Source organism: Ischnura elegans (genome assembly GCF_921293095.1).
Source record: "Ischnura elegans chromosome 13 unlocalized genomic scaffold, ioIscEleg1.1 SUPER_13_unloc_2, whole genome shotgun sequence".
Taxonomy (NCBI): domain Eukaryota; kingdom Metazoa; phylum Arthropoda; class Insecta; order Odonata; family Coenagrionidae; genus Ischnura; species Ischnura elegans.
In genome coordinates this window covers 4169248-4194828 of record NW_025791658.1, presented here as the reverse complement: position 1 = coordinate 4194828, position 25581 = coordinate 4169248, and the positions used below count along the sequence as shown (strand labels likewise).

Here is a 25581-nt window from a genome sequence, read left to right as displayed (position 1 = left end):
CGAAGACCTTAGCTTCGAAAAAATACCAAGTTACACGAGAACAATAGAAACGTGTTTCCGGCCCTCCCTTTTCTCCCCCACTGACCTTTTTTTTCCTACCAGCTTCGAAGTTCCCCATTTCCGTGGAGGTCAACCGCTGCATGAGTCATCTATTAGCACAAAAGGTGTCTAAGAATGACTTTCGTCAATTGATGTTACACCTTTATTGAATTTAAATATTAGTAATGTGCGCGTAATTTCAAAAAGAATAAGACCAAACACGACGTATTTCTGAGTTTATTTAAGCATTTTACGCAAAGAAATAAATGTCAAAATACGACGGAGACTTAGCATTCTGGCGAAACTCGATATGAGCAGCAGAGCTTCTCGGAAGTTGATGAGGTATTTTTTTCCGAACGCATATATCAAGTTACAATCAATGAGTGGTGCGATAAATCTTTATTGTTACAGTCCCAGACAAAGGGATATTTTCTCAGAATATTTGGTTTCTCCCTGATAGCAATTCAAATTCATCTTCTTATCTCGTGAGAACTCCCAAAGATGGACTGAAAATAATTGAAGAAAATCCGGTGGAAAAGAGCTTGTATTTTGCAAAATGCCTCAGATTGTCAGCTAGCACTTGGCAGCAGAAGTGGGGGTAAAGCGATATTAGTTGAATTAATTATATGCCCAATTGTTTCCATAAAATTAAAATATTCATTAATCAGCTAAATTCCTGTTCGAATCATTTAAAGGAAATCAAAATTACTCCCCAAAATCTTGTGTTGCCTGCTGCATAAGCAACCGAGTCAAACATTCCAGCATTCATCATTTAGTATTCGAGGTATTCGAAATTCGAGGTATTCGAATATTCGAGCAATGATTTAATATTCGAATTCGATATTCGAATTCGAGAAATCTGCTATTCGACCCATCTCTAATTATTACTCCTGGAGTACGTATTTCATGCTTTTAGATTTTTAAATGACGATATCTATTTTTCGCGATTAAATGAAAAGTGAAAATTTTCTAGCGCGCAAAAACGCGACGCTTAAGTATGAATGCCGGGAAATCTCTCCGTGTGACGTATTTCTGGTTCCCGCTGCCGCTCTGTGAGGTGACCTTGAGGCGAGTTGAGCGCTGATACGATGCAGGCTGCTAGCTGGTAGCTGAGTACCCTGCTGGCTGGTAGCGCTTGGCTTAAATAAGGATTATTAATACCTTATCAAATGAAGAAAACTTTCCGACCTTAGCCAGTTTTAATAGGTGATTATTAAGACATGTTTCCCTGAGCTCTGCGCCTCATGCATGCCTTGGTAACCTCAGACGATGTATAACTCCTATCTTCTCCTATAGAAACTAGGTCCGTGTGACGTCACGTGGAGTGGAATCGCATGGCCGCCAATCTGGCCTTTTTCAAATGAGGTTAAAATTGACAATTGCCATTCGTCTATACCGGTATTTCTAAAACGAAACAATTTATATATTATGAATAATCTAATGGTGGGTAACGTATCGCAATCAATGCCTTTCGTTTTCTTTGATGGAGGAAACTACCCTATTGAGTTCCATAGGACTCCTTTTTCTACAATTCAATTCAATTAATTTATTATCTTGTGCCTTTTTGGTCCACGAGATATTTTACACAAACATTACATCATTATTAATTAAAATAGAATTCCAAAAAATATCCTGCACACGAAAAATCATTGTTGCCATTTTTTTGTGGAGCTCACAATCTTGAATATCTTAGCAACCGTTCAAGCTAAACTAATGAAATTTTCAGGGTAAGATTGTAATCAAAAAGGTCAGCTTTTGCAATCATATTAATTCCACTAGATTGAATCATGTGCGTGTAATATCGATACTAATCTCCTTGGATTCGCTTTGATTTGTTTCTAAGAATATTCACTGCTAAATTATTTGGTAATAAGTATCAATTTTTAATATATAGTTGTAAAAAGATTAGCCTTTTGGGGAACTGAGTAGAGAGCTGAATAAAAGCTTCTAGATATGTATAAAGCAAAGTGTATCAAAGCTGAATCCAGACTCAATTATTTGGATATGATTTAATTTTATACATCATAATGCATTGAATGTGTTAAGCCCCTTCACAATTCAGGAAAAAAGCATTGGACAGAGGTGAAAAAAAACATGAAAGCAAGGCTCAATAAATGCAAAAAAATGAAAAAAAAAACAAAGGGGAAAAAAACTATACAAGCATATACATAAAATTCCATCCTGGATGGACGTGAGTATCTAGCCGCGTAACATTTCCAGACATTATTATAAATACATAGGAAACAATATAACTATTTATTCAAAGGAAAACGTTCAGGTATAACAGAAAAACTTAGTATCAATAGAATATTATGTCATGAATGCAAAATATATTCTCCCCTCATCAATTCAGTAATCAATCACAGTAATCAATAAAAGGATGGTTTCCTTATTATTTTTTTATTGACTAAATCGAAAGATTATTACTCCTGGAGTACGTATTTCACACCATTAGATTTTTTAATGACGATACCTATTTTTCGCGATTAAATGAAAAGTGAAAATTTTCAAGAGCGTGAAAACGCGAAGGCTAAGTGTGAATATGGGGAAAACCCCGTGTGACGTCGTTCTGGTTCCCGCTGCCGCAAGTAAGGTGACCTTGGGGCGAAGCTCTGAGCGATGATACGACGCAGGATGCTAGTAGGTAGCAGAGTACCATGCTAGCTGGTAGCGCTTGGCTTAAATAAGGATTATCAATACCTTATCAAACGAAGGAAACTTTCCGACCATTGGCTGTTTTAATATGTGATTATTAAGACATGTTTCCCTGAGCTCTGTGCCTCATGCATGCATTGGTAATCTCAAACAATGTAAAACTCCTATCTACTCGCATGAAACTAGGTCCCTGTGACATCACGTGGAGTGGCATCACATGGGTGCCAATCAAATGAGGTTAAAATTGATCATTAACATTCGTCTAAACTGAGTTATTTTAAACCAAATAACTTGTATATTATGAATACATTAATGGTGGGTAAGGAATCGCAATCAATGCCTTTCGTTTTCTTTGATGAAGGAAACCACCCTATTCTGCCATCTTGGTTTGACCATTTTCGTAGTCTGAAACAGTGTACGTATGTTTATAATTAAGTATTCTATTCCATATATCACCTCTGATTTATTAAATGTAACCCTAGTTCCACCCAGTGCTGCACCATGACAAAACGTTAATTACTTTCTTGACAGCCCTCGTATAAAAAAAAATCACTAACTCTTGATCAATTTTGTGGTATTCCAATACAGTGAGTCCTCGTTCTACGTCACCCCGTTTAACGTCATTTCGCGATAACGTCACGAAAATTTTACGACCGTGATTCGTTTATCGTCCCTTCGCTTCGCGATAACGTCACATATTTTAAATTTCGCGCGAGAAAAAAGGCGAAGTGGCAGGCGTTACAGGTTGTTTGTTTCGTGGGCGGTAATACAGTCGGTCTATTCAAAGTGTAAAACGATGTGTATATTGTTAATTGCGATTACGGTTTTGGCAAATTTTAGCATCAGAGACATTTCCACGACAATGTCCAAGAAAACAATGTTCACAATAATTTTGGTTCCTGTTACTGCGACGATGTTTCAGCGATGATGATGCCCAGGCGACGCCCGCCCGCCTCAATTCGCAATTAAAACCATCTCTTCGATTTCATAATCCCAGTTTGCCCGCCCTCGCTCATTTCCGCCATTTTGATTTCGCTCCACCGGTCCGAAAAGAAATTCTCGTAGCGAGGGTAGGGCCTATGGACCGGAGCACCAGTCTGTAGCGTCTGGTAGCATTCATTGGACCGCACTGTAGCGAAGCCGAAAAGCAAATGCGGGAAGATACAAAAATGGAGAAGGATTTACGTAACTGCTGCTATTGTCGTCGATGAAGACAGGAACTCGTATTTATGCCATAGTTTGGCATTCCCATCGTAAAAAATGCCCCAGATATGATACGCCAAAATTTTTTTGCATACGAATTGTGAGGTCTAGGAACCGATATTCAATTTTTACATTGTTTTTATGGGATATAATGCTTCGATTAACGTCATTCCGTTTATCGTCACATTTTTCAGGAACGGTAGGTGACGTTAAACGAGGACTCACTGTATAAGTTTTCCTGGATATCACACAATCAATTACTTATACCACTTATTTTTACATAGCGCGAACCGGATTTCAATGAACTATCATCATCAAAATTATCATTATCATAACATGCGCCTGAAGATGATGATAATTCATTGAAAACTGGGAAAAATCGTCTAAATTGGGATTTCTACAACCAAATAATTTGTATACAGTGGAACCCCGATTTATCGTTCCCGCATTCATCGTTTTCCCGCATTCATCGTTCGCCGCTCCTGGTCCCGAATTAAGTTCCATTAAGACAATGTAATTTTTTCCCGCATCTATCGTTCCCCGAAGTATCGTTTTCCCGCATTTATCGTTTGACGATCGCGGTCCCGTCGTATAATTTTCCCGCATCTATCGTTTGACGAAAATGAGAAGAAGTGTTTACAACGTGTTGTTTACGGCTAATAACGACAGACACAAAGTTTGAATCTTCCCCAGGAGATTGAAATACGATAGGGAGAAGCTGAGTGCCGTGGGATAGTTACATTATCGCATTTCCCAAGATCCGGTATCCCCCTCCATTCAGCACTCGCCTCTCCCCGTCTGAAGCTTTCCTCTTCTCCGAAATAAAAAAAAAGGTCCCAGCTCGAGCAGGGATCGTATTACGAAGACCATAGCTTGGAAAGAAAATATCAAGTAACTCGAGAACAAAAGAAACCTTTTTCAAGCTTCCCGCTTTCTCGACCACTGACTTTTTTTTAGCTGACTCGCTACAAATATCCCCACCTCTGGAGGTCAACTGCTGCATGAATCACCGATTAGCTCAAAAGGTGTGTAGAAATGAATTTCGGCAATTGGTATTATACTTTTATTATATTGAGATATTAGTGATGTACACGTAATTCAGTAAAGATTGATACCAAACATGACGTATTTCTAACGTTATTTAAACATTTTAAGCAAGGAAAGAGTTGGAATAATACGATGGTGATTTCTGGCGAATAACGATATCCTCGCAGCTGATAGAGAGCTTCACGGCAGTTGATGCGATTTTTTTCGAAAACAGGGCGTCTGGTTACAATTTACGAGTTATGCTACAAGTTTCACTTGTCTGAGTTGCTAACGAAGCGATGTCTTCCCTGGATATTTTGTTTCTCTCGACTAGCAATCTGAATTCATCTGCTCATCTAGAGCTACGCTACTTATTGTTAGAAATGAGTGGGTAAGTTGCCTTCTCTATAGGATAAAAAATTTCATCGCGCAGTCATATGGTCATGCTTCACCCTCTGCAGTAAGTTCTGCCTACGCCGTACGCGATAGCATTAGTGCCGAACTTCACCTCGCACGAGTGGTTCCTTACTTTCCGGGGTGGGTTGACTTAAAACTAGCGAGTGTTTTCCGCGTGGGTTCAATGGAGTCCGGTTTCATTTTTATTAGTTTTATTCTTATTCTTGATCCATTTCATAACCAATCACTGCGACGGCGAAATCAGTTGTTTGAGGCATAACACGAACATTTCTCTAGTAAATACGTGTACTTGAAATGGCATTTGATGGGTAAGAATTTTTACATCAGACAGAAATGCATAATAGCCGTGAAAATTCCGAGTGGAGTGCAAACATTTTTTTAGCAAGGCGGCTTGTTCCTTTAGGATGTTAGAAAGAGAGATAAGTCGAATCAACAATATGACCTAAGTGTTTCGATAGTGTAATAATATTCCTGTAATCAGCTGAAATCTCGTTTGAATCCATTAATGAATGTCATAATTCGCAAAAATCCAGCTGATCCTGGGACATAGGCAACCCGGACAACCATTCCCGCATTGATCGTTTTCCCGCATTCATCGTTCTTTTCATCCATCCCCCTGAAAAACGACAGATCGAGGTTCCACTGTATTATGAATCACACAAAAGCAGCCAGCGTCTCACGGGCTTTTCCCAGCATTCATACTTAGCCGTCGTGTTTTCGTGCACTTGAAAATTTTCACTGTTCATTTGATCATGACAAATAGATATCGTATTTTAAAAATCTGAAAGTGTGATATGCGTACTTCAGCGGTAATAATCTTTCGATTTTGGCAATAAAAAATAATAGGAAACCACCCTATTCTGACCAGGCTTAAAACTCGAATACAGCACCTCCACATATTTACAACCTCCTTGAGCACATCCCATATGCTCGCTGCATATTCAAGGAGCGGCCACACGAGCATGAAATAGCACCTTCGTTTTACATATACACAAATCACCCAGCACAAAATTTCAAAATCAAAGAAAGGAAATGAGTGCTTACCAGAAAAATTTATTTCACATACATTCACTGATTAGTTTCACATAATATTTAGCAATAATAATAATAATAATAATTGTACAGATAAAGTACACAGTAATTATCCTTAGTACAAATGAACAATATATCAAAACATCATTGCAACAATGATACAACAATCAACTTTGCATTCATATGCTGTCATCAGAGTTAGAAAAAAACCATGCAAACTCTCGCTAATGGTGGAATAAAAAAATCAGCAGTATTTCCAATTTCAATTTAATGAAATTTCAACGTTGGCACAACCTGAGATTTAATGAGATCAAACACTTTGCGATATTTACCACAGTCGGGAGCAGTTGGTTGATTGGCAAGAGTTTAATGGCTTTGAAAGGCACCTGCTGTCCATCGGGGAATCCTCTTACAGCCAACGGCTTCATTGGTTTGAATCCCGAGGACGACGACGGCAGGTTTGCAGACGGAATCGCATTTTTTTTCAAGAAGCACGTCTTTTTCTGAGAATCTGTGATAGAATTGAGTCAGTAGCGGACACAGATAAAACTCGAGGGCCGCAAAAGATATCCTAAGTTACCTTTACTTTTATCCTAATTAGTGATGGGTCGGTTCGATTCCTCGATTCTTGGCTAAGAACCGGAATCGAAAATGAGTACTTGCCTAGGTGAAAAATCGATTCCGATGCCAGTAGTACATCAAACCACAAATTTATATACGACCGCGTTTCTAACAGCCATTTGAATTTTCACGCCACGTAATCGTAATAACAGAACACATTACATATAGATTCCAAGTGGCACACCACTTCCGGAGGAGCAAATGCAGACTAGGGAGCCTGTATGTGGTCAAGATACGATGATGCATTTGGAAAAGTACTCAAAAGTCACCGTAGCAAACACTGTTGAAGCTGAAGCGGAAGCTTATTTCATGGTTCCCACTCAAACTAAAATATAAAATTCACAGTTTTTTCCAGGTTTTCACGTTCTACATGCCGTCAAATTCACTGTTTGTAGATAAACCATTTTAGGTAGAACAATTGATCGCTTAACAATCATCGGCCTCACGTTAACTAATACTTTAACAAACGCGACAGACGCCATGAATCCAAACGCAACAATGAAAGTGCTATCTCTTCTGACGTCACGTCTCGTTTACCAAATTCAGCTCTGGCTAATGGTTGCGAGTGGGAATATGGAGGGACCAGGGTGCCAGGGAAATTAAGAAGTGTCTGAATTTTCACCAGGGTTAATGAACACTTTTGTTACGGGTCTTCCGGCTTTGGTAGAGGCTAAAGGTCAATGTATCATCCCAGCACACTGTAACATAATGTAAACAAGCCACCATGTTGTTTGTAAAACTAACAATGGTAGTGAGGGACGGAGAGATTGTTGTGAAGGGAAAACGGGAGTCGTGTATGGAGAGAAGGAGGAGGCAGACGTGTTAAAAAGAAATATCGGGAGAAAGACTTAAGTAGCAGTGTATTGAGAGAGCAGACGAAGAGATACGGCAGAATTCAAGATCGGCAGGGAGAAGAAGAGAACGCTGAGAAAAGGAGGCGCCTACGAGAGGAGAAGAGAATGGGAGGAAAGGAATATGGCAGAACTCAAGATCCCCACTGGTGCAGTTCATGGCATTGGGTCAGTGAGTGGTAGTACGGGTAGTACGGGTAGTACAAATGGTATTGTGATAGTAATGGTGGCTTTTTGATGTTGTTTTTTGTTTCCAAGTTTCAAAATATAGAGCTTGTTTTTGAATTGTACTGAAATTATTTGTTAAGTTAGTAGTGGATATTCTTAAAACGTTACAACACGGAACAATAATTGCGCTTAGAATATACGTGTGCAGTAGGCTGGCCCTTATTTTTCAGAATTGCGAAAAGTTATGTTTTCCTGGTCTCAAAATGATCCAAATGAGGTTTATATTCACGTGTTAAAATTTGGTTACTTTAAAATAACGGCAACCCGTGCCCCAAGGGCCCGAAGTACTAAGGACCCTTAATTGAGTTTTTTGGGGGTCGAAAAAGTGCTATTCCTATGTAAAACGTAAAAGTAAAGCCCTTTAGGGCCAATTTTCTGTTTGTTTTAACCTATCTCAAAGCGTTTAGGAGATATCGTCCGTCGTAATGCAATCCCCCCCCTAGGGCGCCACCCCGCACCGAGGCACCGCTGAGGTACGGCCCGCACCACTTACTACGGACTTCCCCTCAATCCCCTCCCCTCCCTCGGCAAAGACTTTGCTCCTGATGACAAGATTTACATGCTAGTGGTACAGTATTGGATAGGTTGTTCCTCTTGTGCAATGATTAATGTTGTTAAAGCCTATAATGTCAATTTTAACCCTTCAACGCCGTCCTTAGCACTGGGTACCGACCCCTTAAACCTTGATTTTTTGCCGCCATACGGCCGCGAACCATTCCAGCAGGCTTTGTTCCAAAGTCCTCCAGGAAAAGACCAGGAAAACATAACTTTTCGAAATTCTGAAAAATAAGGGCCGGCCTAGTGTGCAGGTAAATGCATGGAAAGTATCAAAAAAAAAGTATAAAAAACATGATCGATGTATCGATTTCTCTTGTGATGTGTCTATCATAGTTCTACAATCAAGTTTGAGAAATTTTTAAGCTTTTACGACGAAATTCACGGCTTATTCACGGTTTTAAGGTTTTCACGGTTGAGTGGGAACTCAGCTATTTATCAGAGATGAATGAACCACCAAATTCCTTCCCTGGGATATACAGCGAGTCCTCGTTCTACGTCACCCTGTTTAACGTCATTTCGATATAACGTCACGAAAATTTTGAGACCGTCATTCGTTCATCGCACCTTTGCTTCGCGATAACGTCAGGTCTGGTCAGGTCTTTTAAATTTCGCGCGAGAAAAAATGCGGAGCGGCGGGCGTTGCAGGTTGTTCGTTTTGTGGGCGGTAATACAGTCAGTCTACACGAAGAGTAAAACGGTGTGTTTATTGTCAATTTCGATTACGTTTATAGCAAATTTTCTGCAAAATGAATTCTTAGGTAGGTGCGCAAATGTTAAGTGCGTAAATGTCAAGTAAAGTTTTAGCAAATTTTACTTGACATAACGGTTTTCTGGAACCTGAAAAGTGATTTCTAGGAATGTTTCCGTGTAGAACTCGGAGTATTTGTCGTCACTTTTTCGCCGTGTTCTCAATAATCTTGGTTCCTGTAACTGCGACGATGTTTCAGCGATGATGATGCCCAGGTGACCACCATAGCGAAGCCGAAAAAACAAACGCGGGAAGATACAAAAATGGAGAAGGATGTACGTCGCTGCTGGTATTGCCGTCAATGAAGACAGGGACTCGTGTTTATGCCATAGTTTGGCATTTTAATATTAAGAAATGGCCCAAATATGATACGCTAAAATTTTTTCGCGTAGGAATTGTGAGGTCTAGGAATAGATATTCACTTTTTACATTGTTTCTTATGGGATATTGTGCTTCGATTAACGTCATTTCGTTTATCGTCACATTTTTCAGGAACAGTAGGTGACGTTAAACGAGGACTCACTGTACTGGAAGACTTGCATCTACTATCCAAGGCTGAAAGTAGTAGCGAAAAAGTTTCTTGCCATACCACCAGCCACTGTGTTCAGTGGAAGACTTTTTAGATTGGCAGGAAAAATATGTGATGTAAAACGCAACAGGCTTTATCCCGACAGAGTGAAGATGCTTCGCTTTCTGAGCAAAATTTGAAAATCTGTAAAAAGGGATTAAATTTGTGAGACATTATTGATAATGACAAGATATTTACAATAAAAGATAGATAATAAAGGAGATACTTTTATTTTAAATTTAAAAATGGGTGCTAATATTCTAAAGTAATACCCAAGATGAAACGCCACTTTTCAGGTACAGTAGATTCCGTTTAATGGGTACACCGGTTACTTGGGGCAGCCGCTTAATTGGGGCAGATCTTGAAGAACATAACCCAATAGATAGGAATATCCCAGAGCATTCTTCGCTTAATTGGGACAGCATGCTGCTTTATTGGGCCATGAGTCGGCGACATAGACTCTATACTCGCGACGAAATTAAAATTTTTTGTTTTCAGAATACTATATTTTTTATATTTTCCTCCTTTCATTTACTCTTATTTTTCACAAATGTTCCTATTTTTGCCCTATTTTGAGAGCTCTTGTTGTTATACAATCCGCGAAAGGATAGGACTTTTCTTTGATAGGACTTAGTAAAAGACATTCATTCAGCATCGCCCGTGGCTGTGAAAAATATTTTTGTTAACAAAAATGTCATAATTCTTAAAAATGATAATAAAATAACTAAACTCACTGATTTATCAGTCAAATTTTAATAATCTTATCAACTTATGTTGCATTATAAACATTCTTTAGTCTTCTTTCTATCATTTCGACGGCTGCTTATGCCCATATACAGGATAGTTCGCCTAATTGGGGTAGCCACTCAATTGGGACAAAGTGCACAAGTCCCGATATGTCCCAATTAACCGGACTCTTCTGTATGTTCTGTTTTGAAAATTAGCTGTTATATTTTAATTACATAGTGATGATATGAAATATGCTTATGTCAATTGATTCTTTCATGGAGTAATAATTTTTAAAGTGGTTGCCTTGATACTTCGAATGAAGTGATATTTTTCATGGAGCCTATGACATCAGAATCGATGGAATCGGTATCGGTAGAATCGGAATCGAAATGTCAGAATTGGAATCGGGACCGGAATCGATAAAATTTTGGAATCGACCCATCACTAATCCTAATGAAAAATAATAAAGTCACATGCAGAGGTTAAGAAAATTTTAATTACATTCATTGCACACATATACAAGAAAATGCCATATCTATATATATAAAAGAAAGTCGAAAATCGTGTTAGTTAGAACACTTATAACTCGAGAACGGCTGCACCGATTTCAATGAGATTTGGTTCTTTGGATTCGTCACAGGCGGGGTTAACATATAGGCCATTAAAAAAAGGATAATTTCACAAAAAAAATTCATCTCTTTCCTATGGACATGCATTTAGGAGTTATAGTAACACAACAATTGATAAGTCGGTCAAAACTACAAATTAAATAATTAGTTTTGTTTTTACCACTTTAATAACTGAATTTAGTAACAATATAACATTTTAATTACTAAATATATTCAAAATATTAATTAAATTGAAATTACATTTTTAAAATTTAATTCGAGCTGATTGTAAGCCCAGCCGTAGCCCAGCTCGAGTTGACACTTCACTACCGTGTTTGTAAACAAATCTCCAAGCAATTGTTGACAAACGGTAATGTCCGTGTTCCTGTCGAGGAATCGAGTAGTTTGCTCATCAACAAAGAGTTCCAGAATATGATTGATCACCAAAATAATCAAAGATGGTTGATTTAGCGAGCAAGAACGAAGATGTGGATGACTAAAATGAGGTAAATTCAAATAGTTCGTACTCTGCATGAATTCGAATCTTTTAAATGTGTAACAAACGAAGACGAAATCACCAACTATCTATTTGAATATTTTAAGTCCTTGGACGTACCTGGCTTACCAAGGCACGATTTACAGAAAAATGTAGTTTCTGTACTCATGATCTTTCGAAGCCTAAACCAACCATAACTATCCAACGGAACGTGTTTGATCATTAAAAAAATTGGTGATGAATGTGATTCACGCAACTTTACTCAAAGGAAAATTCAAAGGTTAGGAAGTCCTCATTCCGTAGATTCCACGATCTCAACTCATATGCCCTTTTGAGCTAAAACGTATTCAATTTACAATTCGTGTTGCATTCGTGATAACGATTAAAAAATCGCATGGTCATTCTTTCAGTTTTTGTGTTGTTTGTGCTCATGTGCCAATGAAAACCCATGATTTTCTCATGGTCAATTTAGCGTGCTATGTTCACAAGTCGATAAACCATCCTCTGTATTTCATCCTTCGCTTCAAGTGCGTAGCTAGGATAGGGGGTTTTGGGCGCAGCTAATACCACGGGTCTGTAGGGTATAGAAAACTCGCTAAGGTAAGCGGGAAGTGTGGGGGCACTTCCCTCAGACATTTTTTGAGATAAATGGTTCAAAATAGTGGGTTTTGCGGCTGTGTGAATAGTTAAATATGTTTTGTTTGTTAGTCATCCGTCCCCCTAATATTAATAACAAAATCTTTCATAAAAAAATTCTCTAGCTCTTGGGGGGGTTATCTCCCAAAACCTCCCCTCGCTGCGTCACTGCTTTGCTTCGCTATATTTATTTAGCTTCATCCGCTTCATCTTGCGCCTGATAACAAAACAAAAACTGTTGTTTCTCAGAAGGTGCTTGACGCAAGACATTAAACCCGAATGTGTAGGGCTCACCGTGGTGCGTTTACGCATGCAGTACGTTTACGCAGAGCATTTTTTCCAAACAGAGATACTAAAACTGGCGCGCCTTAAGTCATTTAATGCGAATGCTGCTTCATAGGGGCTTTTCTTGCACGATTTTGAGCATCAGTCAAGCGTCGGTCTGGGGTCGTGTCAACCTGCCCCCTGAATGGGCCAAGTGTATGCAACAGACTTGGACCTAAAAACATTTTTTTACAGCTAATAACGCAAATAGCCAACAACTGAATGCGTATAATTTTTATTTCATGAACTGCTTTATTAAACCACAATGCCCAAAATTTATTAAGCTAAAACGTAAGAAAATTTGTTGAAAAAATCCGCGTAAACGTGCTCCGATTCACCCTATGTAGATTCAATAAAGAAAATGTCTTTCTGACAAGCAATTTTGGTACTCATAAACGTAGTTTTATTGAATTTGTACCCTTATTTTATTATAATAAATTAAACATGATTAAAAACGATACAGCCGCTCCTGATTTATAAATGGTGTAAGTAAACTGTAAGTTCATTGATTGTTAGGTGGTACGAAGTTCGCCGGGTCAGCTAGTTATGGTATAAAAATGTTATAGTTGTGGTTCTGCAATGTTTGGCAATACAGGTCGGCCCACAACGGGGGGGGGCACGTACCCCCCATCAGTATCCACCACTGAATTGAGTGCACGAATGAAAAATTACACATGATATACAAGTACCAAAACATAATGAAAAGGAGATTACATAAGGTCTCGACTGGAACAAATAATTATAACAAGTACCAAAACAATTAAACCTTCGGTGGTGTATTACAGTACAGGTATGAGTGTACAGTAAGTCCTCAACATACAAACAAGATGCATTCCAAGTACAGGCGGTCCCCGACTTACGTACACAATGCGTTCCCGAAAACTTGTACGAAAGTCGAACCATTGACTTCCATACTACATAATTAGGGGTTACGTTCCATAAGAGCGGAATATACGCACTAAAACCTTTTTTTCCACAGATTTTATTTCAATTCACTAAATTTTAATAATATGTCAATAAAATTCCTCAAATCATCTAATTTCTTTCGAAAATACGCAGAAACTGTAAATAAAAGTTAAAAAAACAAGAACTCTGTTGGCTATCGAGTGAAACTTCCTCTTGCCATTTAAGTTGACATTCCACTTATTACGTCCACTATAAATAAAAAGACATATTAAGAAGCATAACAAAATGTAATTGTTGAACCCGCACTCTGGATACCTTTTAATTTTTACACCAAAATTCGATATTTGGCAGGTGACATTCGTGATCGCGTATATTCCGCATGTTTTTCAAAAAAGACAAAAGACAAACGGAATTCGGGTGATATTTCGTGCAATATCGTTGCTGAAGGTTTACATGAATTAAACAGCACTCAAACGAGAGAATACAATTAGAAAGAAGATCTTACAAGTTTTGTTGAAAGCTATTTGATGATGTCTATCAACTTTTTAGAAAAATCTCACCAATGAAGGCTTTCTTCTTCTCTTGATGAAGGAGCCTCTTCGAGAATCCAGACAAGCAATACGCCAACTACCGGCTGAATTCGGAAGTAGAGCTCCGAGGATACCAAGCACTTACCTAACGAAATCACGTTGACAAATCATTAGGATTGTTGAGTATTTTCTGATTTTTCTAATTATATTTGTGGTAATATGCTATCATAACGTCGTAATTAATACATTACATTCATTCATAATAATTTATAATGCCTTTCAGTTGCCATTCATTGCAAAAATTCATCATTTACTGTGACAGTGGTTTGAAGGTTTATGCTATTTAAGATAGCCAACGTATTAGACTTTTATTTTCTAACCAAATAAGAATACTGTTTTTTTATCGGTGTCATACAATTACGGTCATTAGAAAGTCTTTCAGTAATTGCCGCTAGCTATTGTAAGCTATTTCAGCTATATTTATTAATGCCTGAATATTTAATGCAATTTGTGGTTGCTCCAAAAAATCGAAATACCTCCTCAAAACATAGAAAAATCTCCCTTGATATTTTCTACTTTAATATTTGCAGTGCTCAACGATTCATCTATTACACCTATGTTATCATCACAACAATATCCTCGATGTGTCGGCCATATTGGCAAATTACGTCACTGCTTTCAGCGCCGCCATCGGTGATTTGAGTCTCGAATTGCAGGCAGTCTCTCTCCCAAATAAATCACCTAGATTAGAGTCAACTACCAACAATTCCCTTCATTTTAAATGTTCGTATTGTTCGCATATACTGCCATTTGAAACAATTGATTGTTGGGATGCGCAATAAACATCGCAGGAATTAAAAAAAAAATACAGACCAACGTCCGAATTTATTTGCGATTAGCGTACGGAAGTCAAGTAAAAGGTGTCAATTTTGAGCGTACGAAAGTGCGAATTGTACGAAAGTCGAGGACCGCCTGTAGTGGTGGGTCAAATAGCTTTTTTCTCAAATTCAAATATCAAATATGAATATGTATTAAGTGCCAAAACAATTAACCCTTCGGCAGTGGGGAACATACAGGTATGAGTGTACCGTGTAGCTCTTGAAAAAAATCATGACTTTTCAACACACAGGAATGGAGTTATGGATGAAAATAAAAACAACCATGTGTTGCACGTTGCGGCATTGTAGGGGTCACACCCGAATTGCAATTGCTCATATTTCATAAAAAATTACCAATTGTAGACTAAAATTGAACACATCTCTAATATTACTATCTATATTACTATTATTATCTCTAATTTTGTAAAACAACACTGTTTACAATAATTTTGTCGCCAGGGCAATGAGGTTATTTCACAGTGCATCACATGTGACTGATGCTGACATATTTTGTGATTTACTTGACTCATTTAAACGAAATATGTTAACATATTTGCTGTCAATAAACTACCTATCAACTTGATGTAAATTGTATATGGTATGCTACCTTTATTGCACAATAATTGTAACTTTAAATGTATTACATTTCTTGTAATTTTTGTTTTTGGAAAATTACAAGAAAACAAATTATTATTACAAATGACAAAGTTTGGGATAGATGAAAGAGTTGTCATCAAATAAACAAATTTTACTAATAATTTGGGAGCACAAGTTACTTATGTATACATATACAGTGGAACCCCGATTTATCGTTCCCGCATTCATCGTTCGCCGCTCCTGGTCCAAATTAAGTTCCATAAAGACAATGTAATTTTTTCCCGCATCTATCGTTCCCCGAAGTATCGTCGTCGTTCCCGCATTCATCGCTTGAAAAAATTAGACGAAGTGTTTACAACGTGTTATTTATAGCTAATAACAACAGACACATAGTTTGAATCTTCCCCAGGAGATTGAAATGCGGTAGGGAAAAGCAGAGTGCCGTGGGATAGTTACATTAGCGCATTTCCCAAGATCCGGTAACCCCATCCATTCAGCACTCGCCTCCCCCCGGTTGAAGCTTTCTTCTTCTCCAAAATAAAAAAAGGTCCCAGCTCGAGCAGGGATCGTATTACGAAGACCTTAGCTTCGAAAAAAAAATATCAAGTTACTTGAGAGCAAAAGAAACCTTTTTCACGCCTCCCCCTTTCTCAACCACTGACTTTTTTTTAGCTGACTCGCTTCAAAGATCCCCATCTCTGGAGGTCAACTGCTGCATGAATCACCGATTAGCCCAAAACGTGTGTAAAAATGAATTTTGGCTATTGGTATTATACTTTTATTAGATTGAGATATTAGTGATGTGCACGTAATTCAAAAAAGAATGATACCAAACACGACGTATTTCTAACGTTATTTAACCATTTTAAGCAAGGAAATAGTTGGAATAATACGATGGTGATTTCTGGCGAATGTCGATATCCTCGCAGCTGATAGTGAGCTTCACGGCAGTTGATGCAGATTTCTTTCGAAAACAGGGCGTCTGGTTACAATTTATGAGTTATGCTACAAGTCTCACTTGTCTGAGGTGCTAACGAAGCGATATCTTCTCAGGATATTCTGTTTCTCCCTACTAGCAATCTAAATTCATCTGCTCATCTAGAGCTATGCTACTTATTGTTAGAAATGAGTGGGTAAGTTGCCTTCTCTATAGGATAAAAAATTTCATTGCGCAGTCATATGGTCATGCTTCACCCTCTGCAGTAAGCTCTGCCTACACCGTACGCGATAGCATTAGTGCCGAACTTCACCTCGTACGAGTGGTTCCATACTTTCCGGGGTGGATTGACTTAAAACTAGCGAGTGTTTTCCGTGTGGGTTCAATGGAGTCCGGTTTCATTTTCATTAGTTTTATTCTTATTCGTCTTCGGACCATGGCCCTTCCGAAGACACAAGTGAGAACTTTAAATGATGGACTGAAAATAATTGATGATGAAGAAAAGAATCCGGGCTAGAAATACGTGAATATTGCAGAATGCCTCAGTATGTCTGGTAGCACATGACGGCAGGGGTGGGGGTAGAGCGAGATCCCTGGTGAAAACAAGAAGTGGGATGAAGCCTAGGATCAGGTGGGCGTGCCGCTGACGATTAACGAGGTGCTAACGAAGCGATATCTTCTCAGGATATTCTGTTTCTCCCTACTAGCAATCTAAATTCATCTGCTCATCTAGAGCTATGCTACTTATTGTTAGAAATGAGTGGGTAAGTTGCCTTCTCTATAGGATAAAAAATTTCATTGCGCAGTCATATGGTCATGCTTCACCCTCTGCAGTAAGCTCTGCCTACACCGTACGCGATAGCATTAGTGCCGAACTTCACCTCGTACGAGTGGTTCCATACTTTCCGGGGTGGATTGACTTAAAACTAGCGAGTGTTTTCCGTGTGGGTTCAATGGAGTCCGGTTTCATTTTCATTAGTTTTATTCTTATTCGTCTTCGGACCATGGCCCTTCCGAAGACACAAGTGAGAACTTTAAATGATGGACTGAAAATAATTGATGATGAAGAAAAGAATCCGGGCTAGAAATACGTGAATATTGCAGAATGCCTCAGTATGTCTGGTAGCACATGACGGCAGGGGTGGGGGTAGAGCAAGATCCCTGGTGAAAACAAGAAGTGGGATGAAGCCTAGGATCAGGTGGGCGTGCCGCTGACGATTAACGCCACATTGCCTCAATCATATTAAAATTTTAATTGCTAGAAAGGAACATTTCAAATAATAAACTATTTTTGGCCTTCTTGATCCATCTCATAACCAATCACTGCGACGGCGAAATCAGTTGTTTGAGGCATAACACGCACATTTCTCTCGTAAATACGTGCACTTGAAATGACATTTGATGGATAAGAATTTTTACATTGGACAGAAATGCATAGTAGCAGTGAAAATTCCGAGTGGAGTGCAAACATTTTTAGCAAGGCGGCTTGTTCCTTTAGGATATTAGAAAGAGAGATATGTGAGCAATTCCACGTAAATGTCATACTGACTGGTTAAATAAAAAAAGTGGTTGGAGGCTCTGATGTGGATCAAAATTTGTGCTATTAAGTCTAGACTTTCGTTATTAAGTGCTCACACTAGCATGAGTCGCGTGTGTCTCTGATAAGAGAAATTTTTTTATGTGCTCACCACAGTTTTTAGCCACATACTAAATTTAATGAGTCATCAACGCGCAAAAAAAATCTGTTTCGCTAATTGATTTTTATGGCCGCTGTATTAATAATTTTTTTCTACTTTGAGGTTCGTTCATTATTTTGAATGATTTTAAGGGTTTTTGCACACATTTGTTTTGTTTATTTTGAATCAAAGAAGTTATTTTGTAAAATGTTTTGGCAGTGAATAAATTTATACCAGAAGGGAATCACAAAAGTCAGTCCGTGACATTTCTGGTCAGTCCGTGACGATGCTTTTCAAGAGGAATTACTTCTCTGTAAACTCAGTTATTGTAATGGGCTTTGCAGCATTATGAAATTTGCATTTGGTGTTCTGAGATGTATTTTACTGAAACTCTGATCACTCTTTGTTTCAGAGCAAACCTCAAGAGGTTTTACTCCGACCTGAAAGTTCGTTTCATTTTTGTCAGTCCGTGACAGTGAATTTTAAGTCACGTAAGTCCTGCATTTTTCAAGACAAAGTAGTGTAACAACCAAAGTTAAACTTCACACCATTGTGCAGCAATTTGGAAGTTGAAAAATTTTTGTATGTCAATCCGTTCGTGTTACGTGCGTTCTTAAAAGTGCAAAAACGCATTGTGACGGTCAGTCCGTGATGCGTGGAATCGCCCATGTCGAATCAACAATATGACCTAACTTTTTGGATAAAGTACTAAATTTCCTGTAATCAGCTAAAATCTCGTTTGAATCCATTAATATCATAATTCGCAAAAATCCAGCGGATCCTGGGACATAGGCAACCAGAACAAAAATTCCCGCTTCAATCGTTTTCCCGCATTCATCGTTTTTTTCATCCATCCCCCTGAAAAACGACAGATTGAGGTTCCACTGTATTGAACAAAAAGGGGCCGATTACCCTTCCTTGTGGGACACCTGATGTCACTTTAACTATCATCAGAGCGAATTCCCTCAACAATTATTTTTTCCCAGGAATCTCTCAGGAAGTCATGCATCCAGCTAATTACTGTTTTGTCATTACGAGCGTGATGCCCCCGCTCCCAGCGGGCTTCCCCCGCTCTTTTCAATGCAGGTCCACAGAGGGATAGGTGCGTTTCTAATTTTAAAATGTAGAAAAAAAGGCAGGGTCTTATGTACAAATTTAATTGGAATGTTCATGTAGAAATTGAGGTCAGAGGACCTCTTTAAACACAACATTGGAAGTAATTACACTATTCTCTGTTAGTACTTGTTTAGCAATTTCCTTAATATTTACGAAAATATTTTGAAAAGATCTAACCCTAGAGAATGCTACATAAAGTTGGCCATGAGAGAATACAGGGTCAGGCAGGAATAAACCAGCTCTTTGCAAAGTCTGACCCTGAGCCTTGTTAATAGTCATCGCATAGGAAACCTTAATGGGACATTGTCTGCGAGTCAAATTAAAAGGCATGGTGGGATCCGATGGCGTTAACTGTATTCTTGGATGAGGACAATCTCGCCGGAATCGATTATTTTTTTAATCGATTTTTTTAAAACCAATTTTAGGAAATAATAGCAATATTTAGGAAGTAAGATATGCCGTCGCATGTTCTCTTATTAAAGTCTGTGCATTTTGGTACCTCATTTGTCGAGTTTGGTTGCGTACAAGTTGAGAAAAAGGTATCTATACAGTAGAAATACTATAGAGGATTTACATCAACCTGCTGAAGCCTTTATAAGGAAAAGCAAACCTGACTTACCTGGGAGGATATAATCGGATCTGAGAAAGTGTCTTGAACACACAAGCATACATTTCGTCACCGGTCTCTCCATTCCCAGCCTGGAGATCCACATTTGCCTCCTGTCAAAATGTACCTTGATGCCCATCTCGTTGACGGCGGCGGCCATTTGTCCCGGAGGTGGGAAGCAGTGAAATCGGAGACCGGTGGCGGCAGTGGGTCCTTTAGAGTCACAGTTGGGCACCGAGCAATACGAACTCGTCCTGCCCCTCTTCCCAGGGAAACCTGTCCCATCTGCACTCACTTTTTCGTCGATTGAGTAGACCGACTGGATGGACAGCGGGGATTCCCCATCGTTCTGCACAATGCAAAAAAGAAAATACTTGAAATACGTAAGATTTCTGTAAAATATATACGTCAAATGGAATAGGGTAGTTTCCTTCATCAAAGAAAACGAAAGGCATTGATTGCGATTCGTTACCCACCAATAGGGTATTCATAATATACAAATTATTTGGTTTTAGAAATCCCAGTTTGTACGAATGGCAATGGTCAATTTTATCCTCATTTGAAAAAGGCCAGATTGGCACCCAAGCAATGCCACTCCACGTGACGTCACAGGGACCTAGTTTCTGTACGAGTAAATAGGAGTTTTACATCGTCTGAGGTTACCAATGCATGCATGAGGCACAGAGCTCAGGGAAACATCTCTAAATAATCACCAATTAAAACTGGCTGAGGTCGGAAAGTTTTCCTAGTTAGATAAGGTATTAATAATCCTTATTTAAGCCAAGCGCTACCAGCTAGCATGGTACTCTGCTACCTGCTAGCATCCTGCGTTGTATCAGCGCTCAGAGCCTCGCCCTAAGGTCACCTCACTTGCGGCAGCGGGAACCAGAATGACATCACATGGGAGTTTTCCCAGCATTCATACTTACCCGTCGTGTTTTCGTGCGCTTGAAAATTTTCACTTTTCATTTAATTGCAAAAAATAGATATCGCCATTTAAAAATCTAAAATCGTGAAATGCGTACTCCAGGAGTAATAATCTTTCGATTTAGGCAATAAAAAAATAATAGGAAACCACCCTATTCAATGCTTAGAATTCTGAAAGAAATCAGAGTGCTCTAGAAAAGGTCTTAACTCAACTGTATAAAACTATCTGCAATATGTACTCAAAAGGAGATTTACCAGGTGACTTCCAGAAGAACATCACCATTCCCATACCCAAAAAGAAGAGAGTAGAGAAGTACAAAGACTGTCGGACCATAAGCCTGACGACACATGCGTCGAAAATTCTGGCAAGAATAATTTACAGGAGAATAGAACGAAGAGCAGAAGAATTCCTGAATGAGGACCAATTCAGATTTAGGAAAAGCAAAGGCACATGAGAAGCAGTTGGCTCTTAGGCTGCTCATAGAGAATGGAGAAAAACAAACCAGCTTTCATAGCATTTGTCGAATTAGAGAAGGAATTTGATAACGTGGAATGGAATTCATTGCTTAGAATTCTGAAAGAAACCGGAGTGCTCTAAAATGATCATAGAATTGTTCATAGTTTGTATAAAAACCAAGTAACTGTGATCAAATGTGGACCCTACGATGCAGAAGCAAGAATATGGAAAGGGGTGAGACAATGGTGTGCACTTACCCCCTTAATTTTTAATGCTTACACAGAGAAAGCCATCAATGAAATCAAGGAGAAAGCTTCAGGTGTCAATATCCACGGAGAAAAATAGGTATGCTTCGATTTGCTGATAACATAGCAGTCATAGCAGAGTCAGACAAGGATTTGAAGAAGACTTTGACAAATATGGAAATGACAATGGCCAGATATCAGCTGAAAATATACAAAAAGAAGACTAAGATATTAGTTTGCAGCAAAATAGACGAGGCTAAGACAAAGATTAACCTAGGAAAGCATAAGTTTGAAGAGGTTAAAGAGTTTTCTTATCTGAGAAGCTGAATTACCAACAATAGAAGAAGCAAGAAAGAAATAGTAGAATAGCCCAGGCAAGGACGGCTTTCTACAAAAAGAAGAATCTTAAAGCTGAGAATAGCATAGAAGTAAGGAAACAATTCATCAGATGCTACATATGCATCATGTTTATGTATAATGCAAAAAAGAAAATATTTCAAATATGATAAAGTTATCTGAGTATGGGATTTTGGGTGGATATTAGCCATTTTTAGACCATAACCCTGTCAACCAGCGATGGCAAGTGAAGTGAAAATGTTTCGTTTGGACCAGGAGAGAAACGAAAATATGATGCCTAAGTTTAGTTTTGTTCCTGCACGAAATTGAAGTCACCAAGGAGTTTGGTTTTGACCCGGAACGAAACGAAATTAAACGAAACTCCATTGCTCATAGTTAAGTTTTGACCCCAGAAGTTGAGTGGAGGGGGATAAGAGGGAATAGTTTCGACACATTACAACTGACATACATATGGAGAGGTTAAAACATTGAGCTTAAAAATCGTACGTCCAGTCTTTGTTAACCGTTCTCCTGCCAGTAGAAAAAAATACGAGTGCCCCATGCATTTAATGGTGGTAGGGCAAACCTCTACTTCATTCAAACATACTTCTTTCTCGATGTGTGGGTCGAAACTAAACTGTTCGAAGGTGAAGCACGTGGTCCCTTCGGTGCGAAAAATTATCTATGTTTCCTTTAGCCCCGGAATTTTAGTTTAGTTTCAACAAGTAGTTTTGTTTACGGTTTAGTTTTGACAATGAGTTTAGCTTCCCGGGTTTGCCGTATTTCTCCGAATATAGTCCCTTAATTTTGTGGCTTTAGTTTCGGGAAAAGTTAAAAAAATGCGTTTGAATGTAGTCCCCCCCTTTACTTTTACCACAGGCATTTTTGGAAAAAAAGGGGGGACTATATTCAGACATATACGGTAATTAATTTTCGTTTCGTATCTACATTTCACTCCCGGGAACGAAAAAATTGAAATTTTACTGCTTCTGACTTTTGTATCATTTCAGTTGCCATCCCTGCCTTTAAGTATGCCAAAACAGCCATATTTAGGTCTTGATGTGGCATATTTAGGGCGAGATCGGTTTATGTAGGGGCTGATGACGTATCCAGGGTCGGTTGGCCCTACAGGGTCGACTAAGTATATGGACCTTAAGCTCGTATGACACTTCCCAACGTGGACGAAAGTATCTAAAATATGTTGCCTCACTATTGATTTAAGCGTAAAAAACACACGAATGCTTATAAAACGTAAAATCATCGAAATACAATATAATTTGTGTTTCGTTTCGTCCCAGAGTTTTAGTTCAGTTTCAACCCGAAGTAGTTTTGATTTCAGTTTCGTTTCCACCCTGAGTTTAGCTCCCCACGTTTAAATCCACTTTGTTTCTACATTTCGCTCCTGGAAACGAAACTATCGATATTTTACTGGTTATGACTTTCGTTTAGTTTCCCCTGCCATCCCTGCAGACAACATATCTGTTGAAGATATTGACAAGATTCATCTATCGAAGAAAAAATCCCGGATAGTTTCATAAGCAGAGGAATTACTGTACAAGGAAACCAAGAAGTAGACAGAAAACGAGTGGATGATAATGATTTGACATACCAAAATCGTGCTGTCAAAGGTGGCGTTGACGTCGCTTCCCTCCGCTTCCAGTTCTTGTACTGGTATGTCGTCATCATCAACTTTCCTCCGCCTGCGTCTCCGCCAAAGATCGGGTCCTTGGTATGACACCAGCACGGAAGGAATAGCACCTTTGATCAACTGAGGCACTTTCAACTTTGCCGACGAAACCACCTGCCCCGTGCTCTCATCCACAGCGTACGACTCCCTCCGTATGTCGTCGGGCATGAAGTGTAACTCGCAGACCTGTAATGTATTCCTTAGATTAAGGCAAAAGGTTTGATATCAAAGAGAGATAATGAGCGTGGATGTTTTCAGGGTTATCACCGCATACATTCATCTCTGCAGACGACAGTTTTGCCGGTATTGCAGCAGGCTTCTTCAGGTCAATGAAGTGGAGATCCGTGGTATCACCCGTCTCTTATCAATGGCTAAGATCTAACAACACGTATCTCAAAATCGGCCGGTTTGAGACAGTATCTTAAACAAGGTGTAACGACATTAAAAAAATAAAATACAAGCAAAAAACAACTCTTTGTTTGCAAATGAATGCTTCTTTTTCAGTTTTATGGACTATTAGTTTTTAATTTCAGTGTACAAGTACAAAAAATTAATCATTTTTTGCTCTCCTGAAAAGCTGCTATTTTTGAGATACATGTTGTTAGAACTTAGCCATCATTATACACCCCATCGGAGGCCGGTGTCTTCTCATTGGCTGGTTCAGGAGGCCCTGGTGGCTTCTCATTGGTCCACACCTCCTGGCTCTGTCCTGTCTCTCCGGGTTTACTCTTCAGGACTTTCTCCACGTGTTAGGAAGCTCGTATCCATCCTCCCTATTGAGTTAATTCGGTGTCTTCATTATCTCTATAGCTTCCCTAATATCCGTGGGAACAAAGAAGACACCGGCCTCGGACAAGGTGTATAAGAAATGGGTGATACCACGCATCTCCGCTTCATTGACCTAAAGAAGCCTGCTGCAATGCCAACAAAACTGCCATCTGCAGAGATGAATTGATGCGGTGGTAACCCCAAAACCCTCCACACTCAATACTCACCAAACCATGAAAGCCCACTCAAGGAAAGAGAGATAATGCTTGGTAGCACAAATCTTGTTAGACATGCAGTAATATTAAAGGCCGGATTATAGAAAAAATTTGCAATTATTTTAACCCATTTGTATCCACAAACGCACTGGTACGCAGCCTGAAGCTGGCTACAAACACCACAAGTGTACCAGTACGCAGAACGCGTAGTGATATCTATCAGTTGATCCTGCTGCTATCTTACAAGTTTATTTTTTTGTAAGTTTTTGGTCGGATAGTGTCCCTGTTATTAGCTGCCTTCTGGTGGCTATTTCGATAATTTTTTCCATCGCAATTTACGCCTTAGAAATATTAATAATTCAACCAAATGTATGAGCAACTAACTCTTAACAACGTATCAAAATTTGGTCAAAATCAGTCAACAAATACTCCATTAAATGTCTTATTTCAACCCACACTACAAACGTGTTCAAATCCTTTAAAGGTCAGCGGTGTTTGGGGTCAATTTAGATCCCAGGGGATGGATATGCTGATAGGTTGGATAAAGCAAAGGAGGCGTTCATGAACAGGAAGGAGCTCGTGAGAAGATCGCTATGTAAGAAATAAAATAAAGGTTAGCGAAGGATCTGATCATTTCTGGGACGTTTAGTTGTATCGTTCAAAAGTGGGAGGAATGATGTTTATATCAGTCTGGTTTGGGGACAAACAGTCATTAATGTCAGCCAGCCAACAAAGGGACTACAGGCTCTAGTGGATGCATTAGACAAGCAATTAAAAGAATGAGGTGACGACTACTTACAAGAAGACCAATGTCATGTGGTTTTGCATGGCATTGCAAGCGAGGAAGGTGAGACTCAAGATAAAAGTAGGTGATGAAAAACTTGAGCAGGTGGAGCAATTCAACTTTTTAGGCAGCACATTAGAGGATAACGGATACAGTAGTAAGAATATCAGGAAAGT

The 25581-nt window shown here is 38.9% G+C and overlaps 1 protein-coding gene across 4 annotated transcripts in view; it reads right to left on the bottom strand.

Moving 5' to 3' along the window:
* Positions 1-25581, bottom strand: part of LOC124172657 — a 115993-nt gene that overhangs the window by 55880 nt on the left and 34532 nt on the right. For 2 of the 4 annotated variants that reach the window (XM_046552107.1, XM_046552108.1), the window contains 3 exons: positions 23561-23824; positions 19999-20335; positions 6705-6883 (listed from right to left, as the gene is read on the bottom strand). The exons of 1 other annotated variant lie outside the window; for it this stretch is intronic. In XM_046552107.1, the coding sequence (XP_046408063.1) occupies positions 6705-6883; positions 19999-20335; positions 23561-23824 (780 nt within the window). The remainder of the gene's footprint in view (positions 1-6704; positions 6884-19998; positions 20336-23560; positions 23825-25581) is intronic. One more of the 4 variants, XM_046552109.1, reaches the window with a different exon arrangement.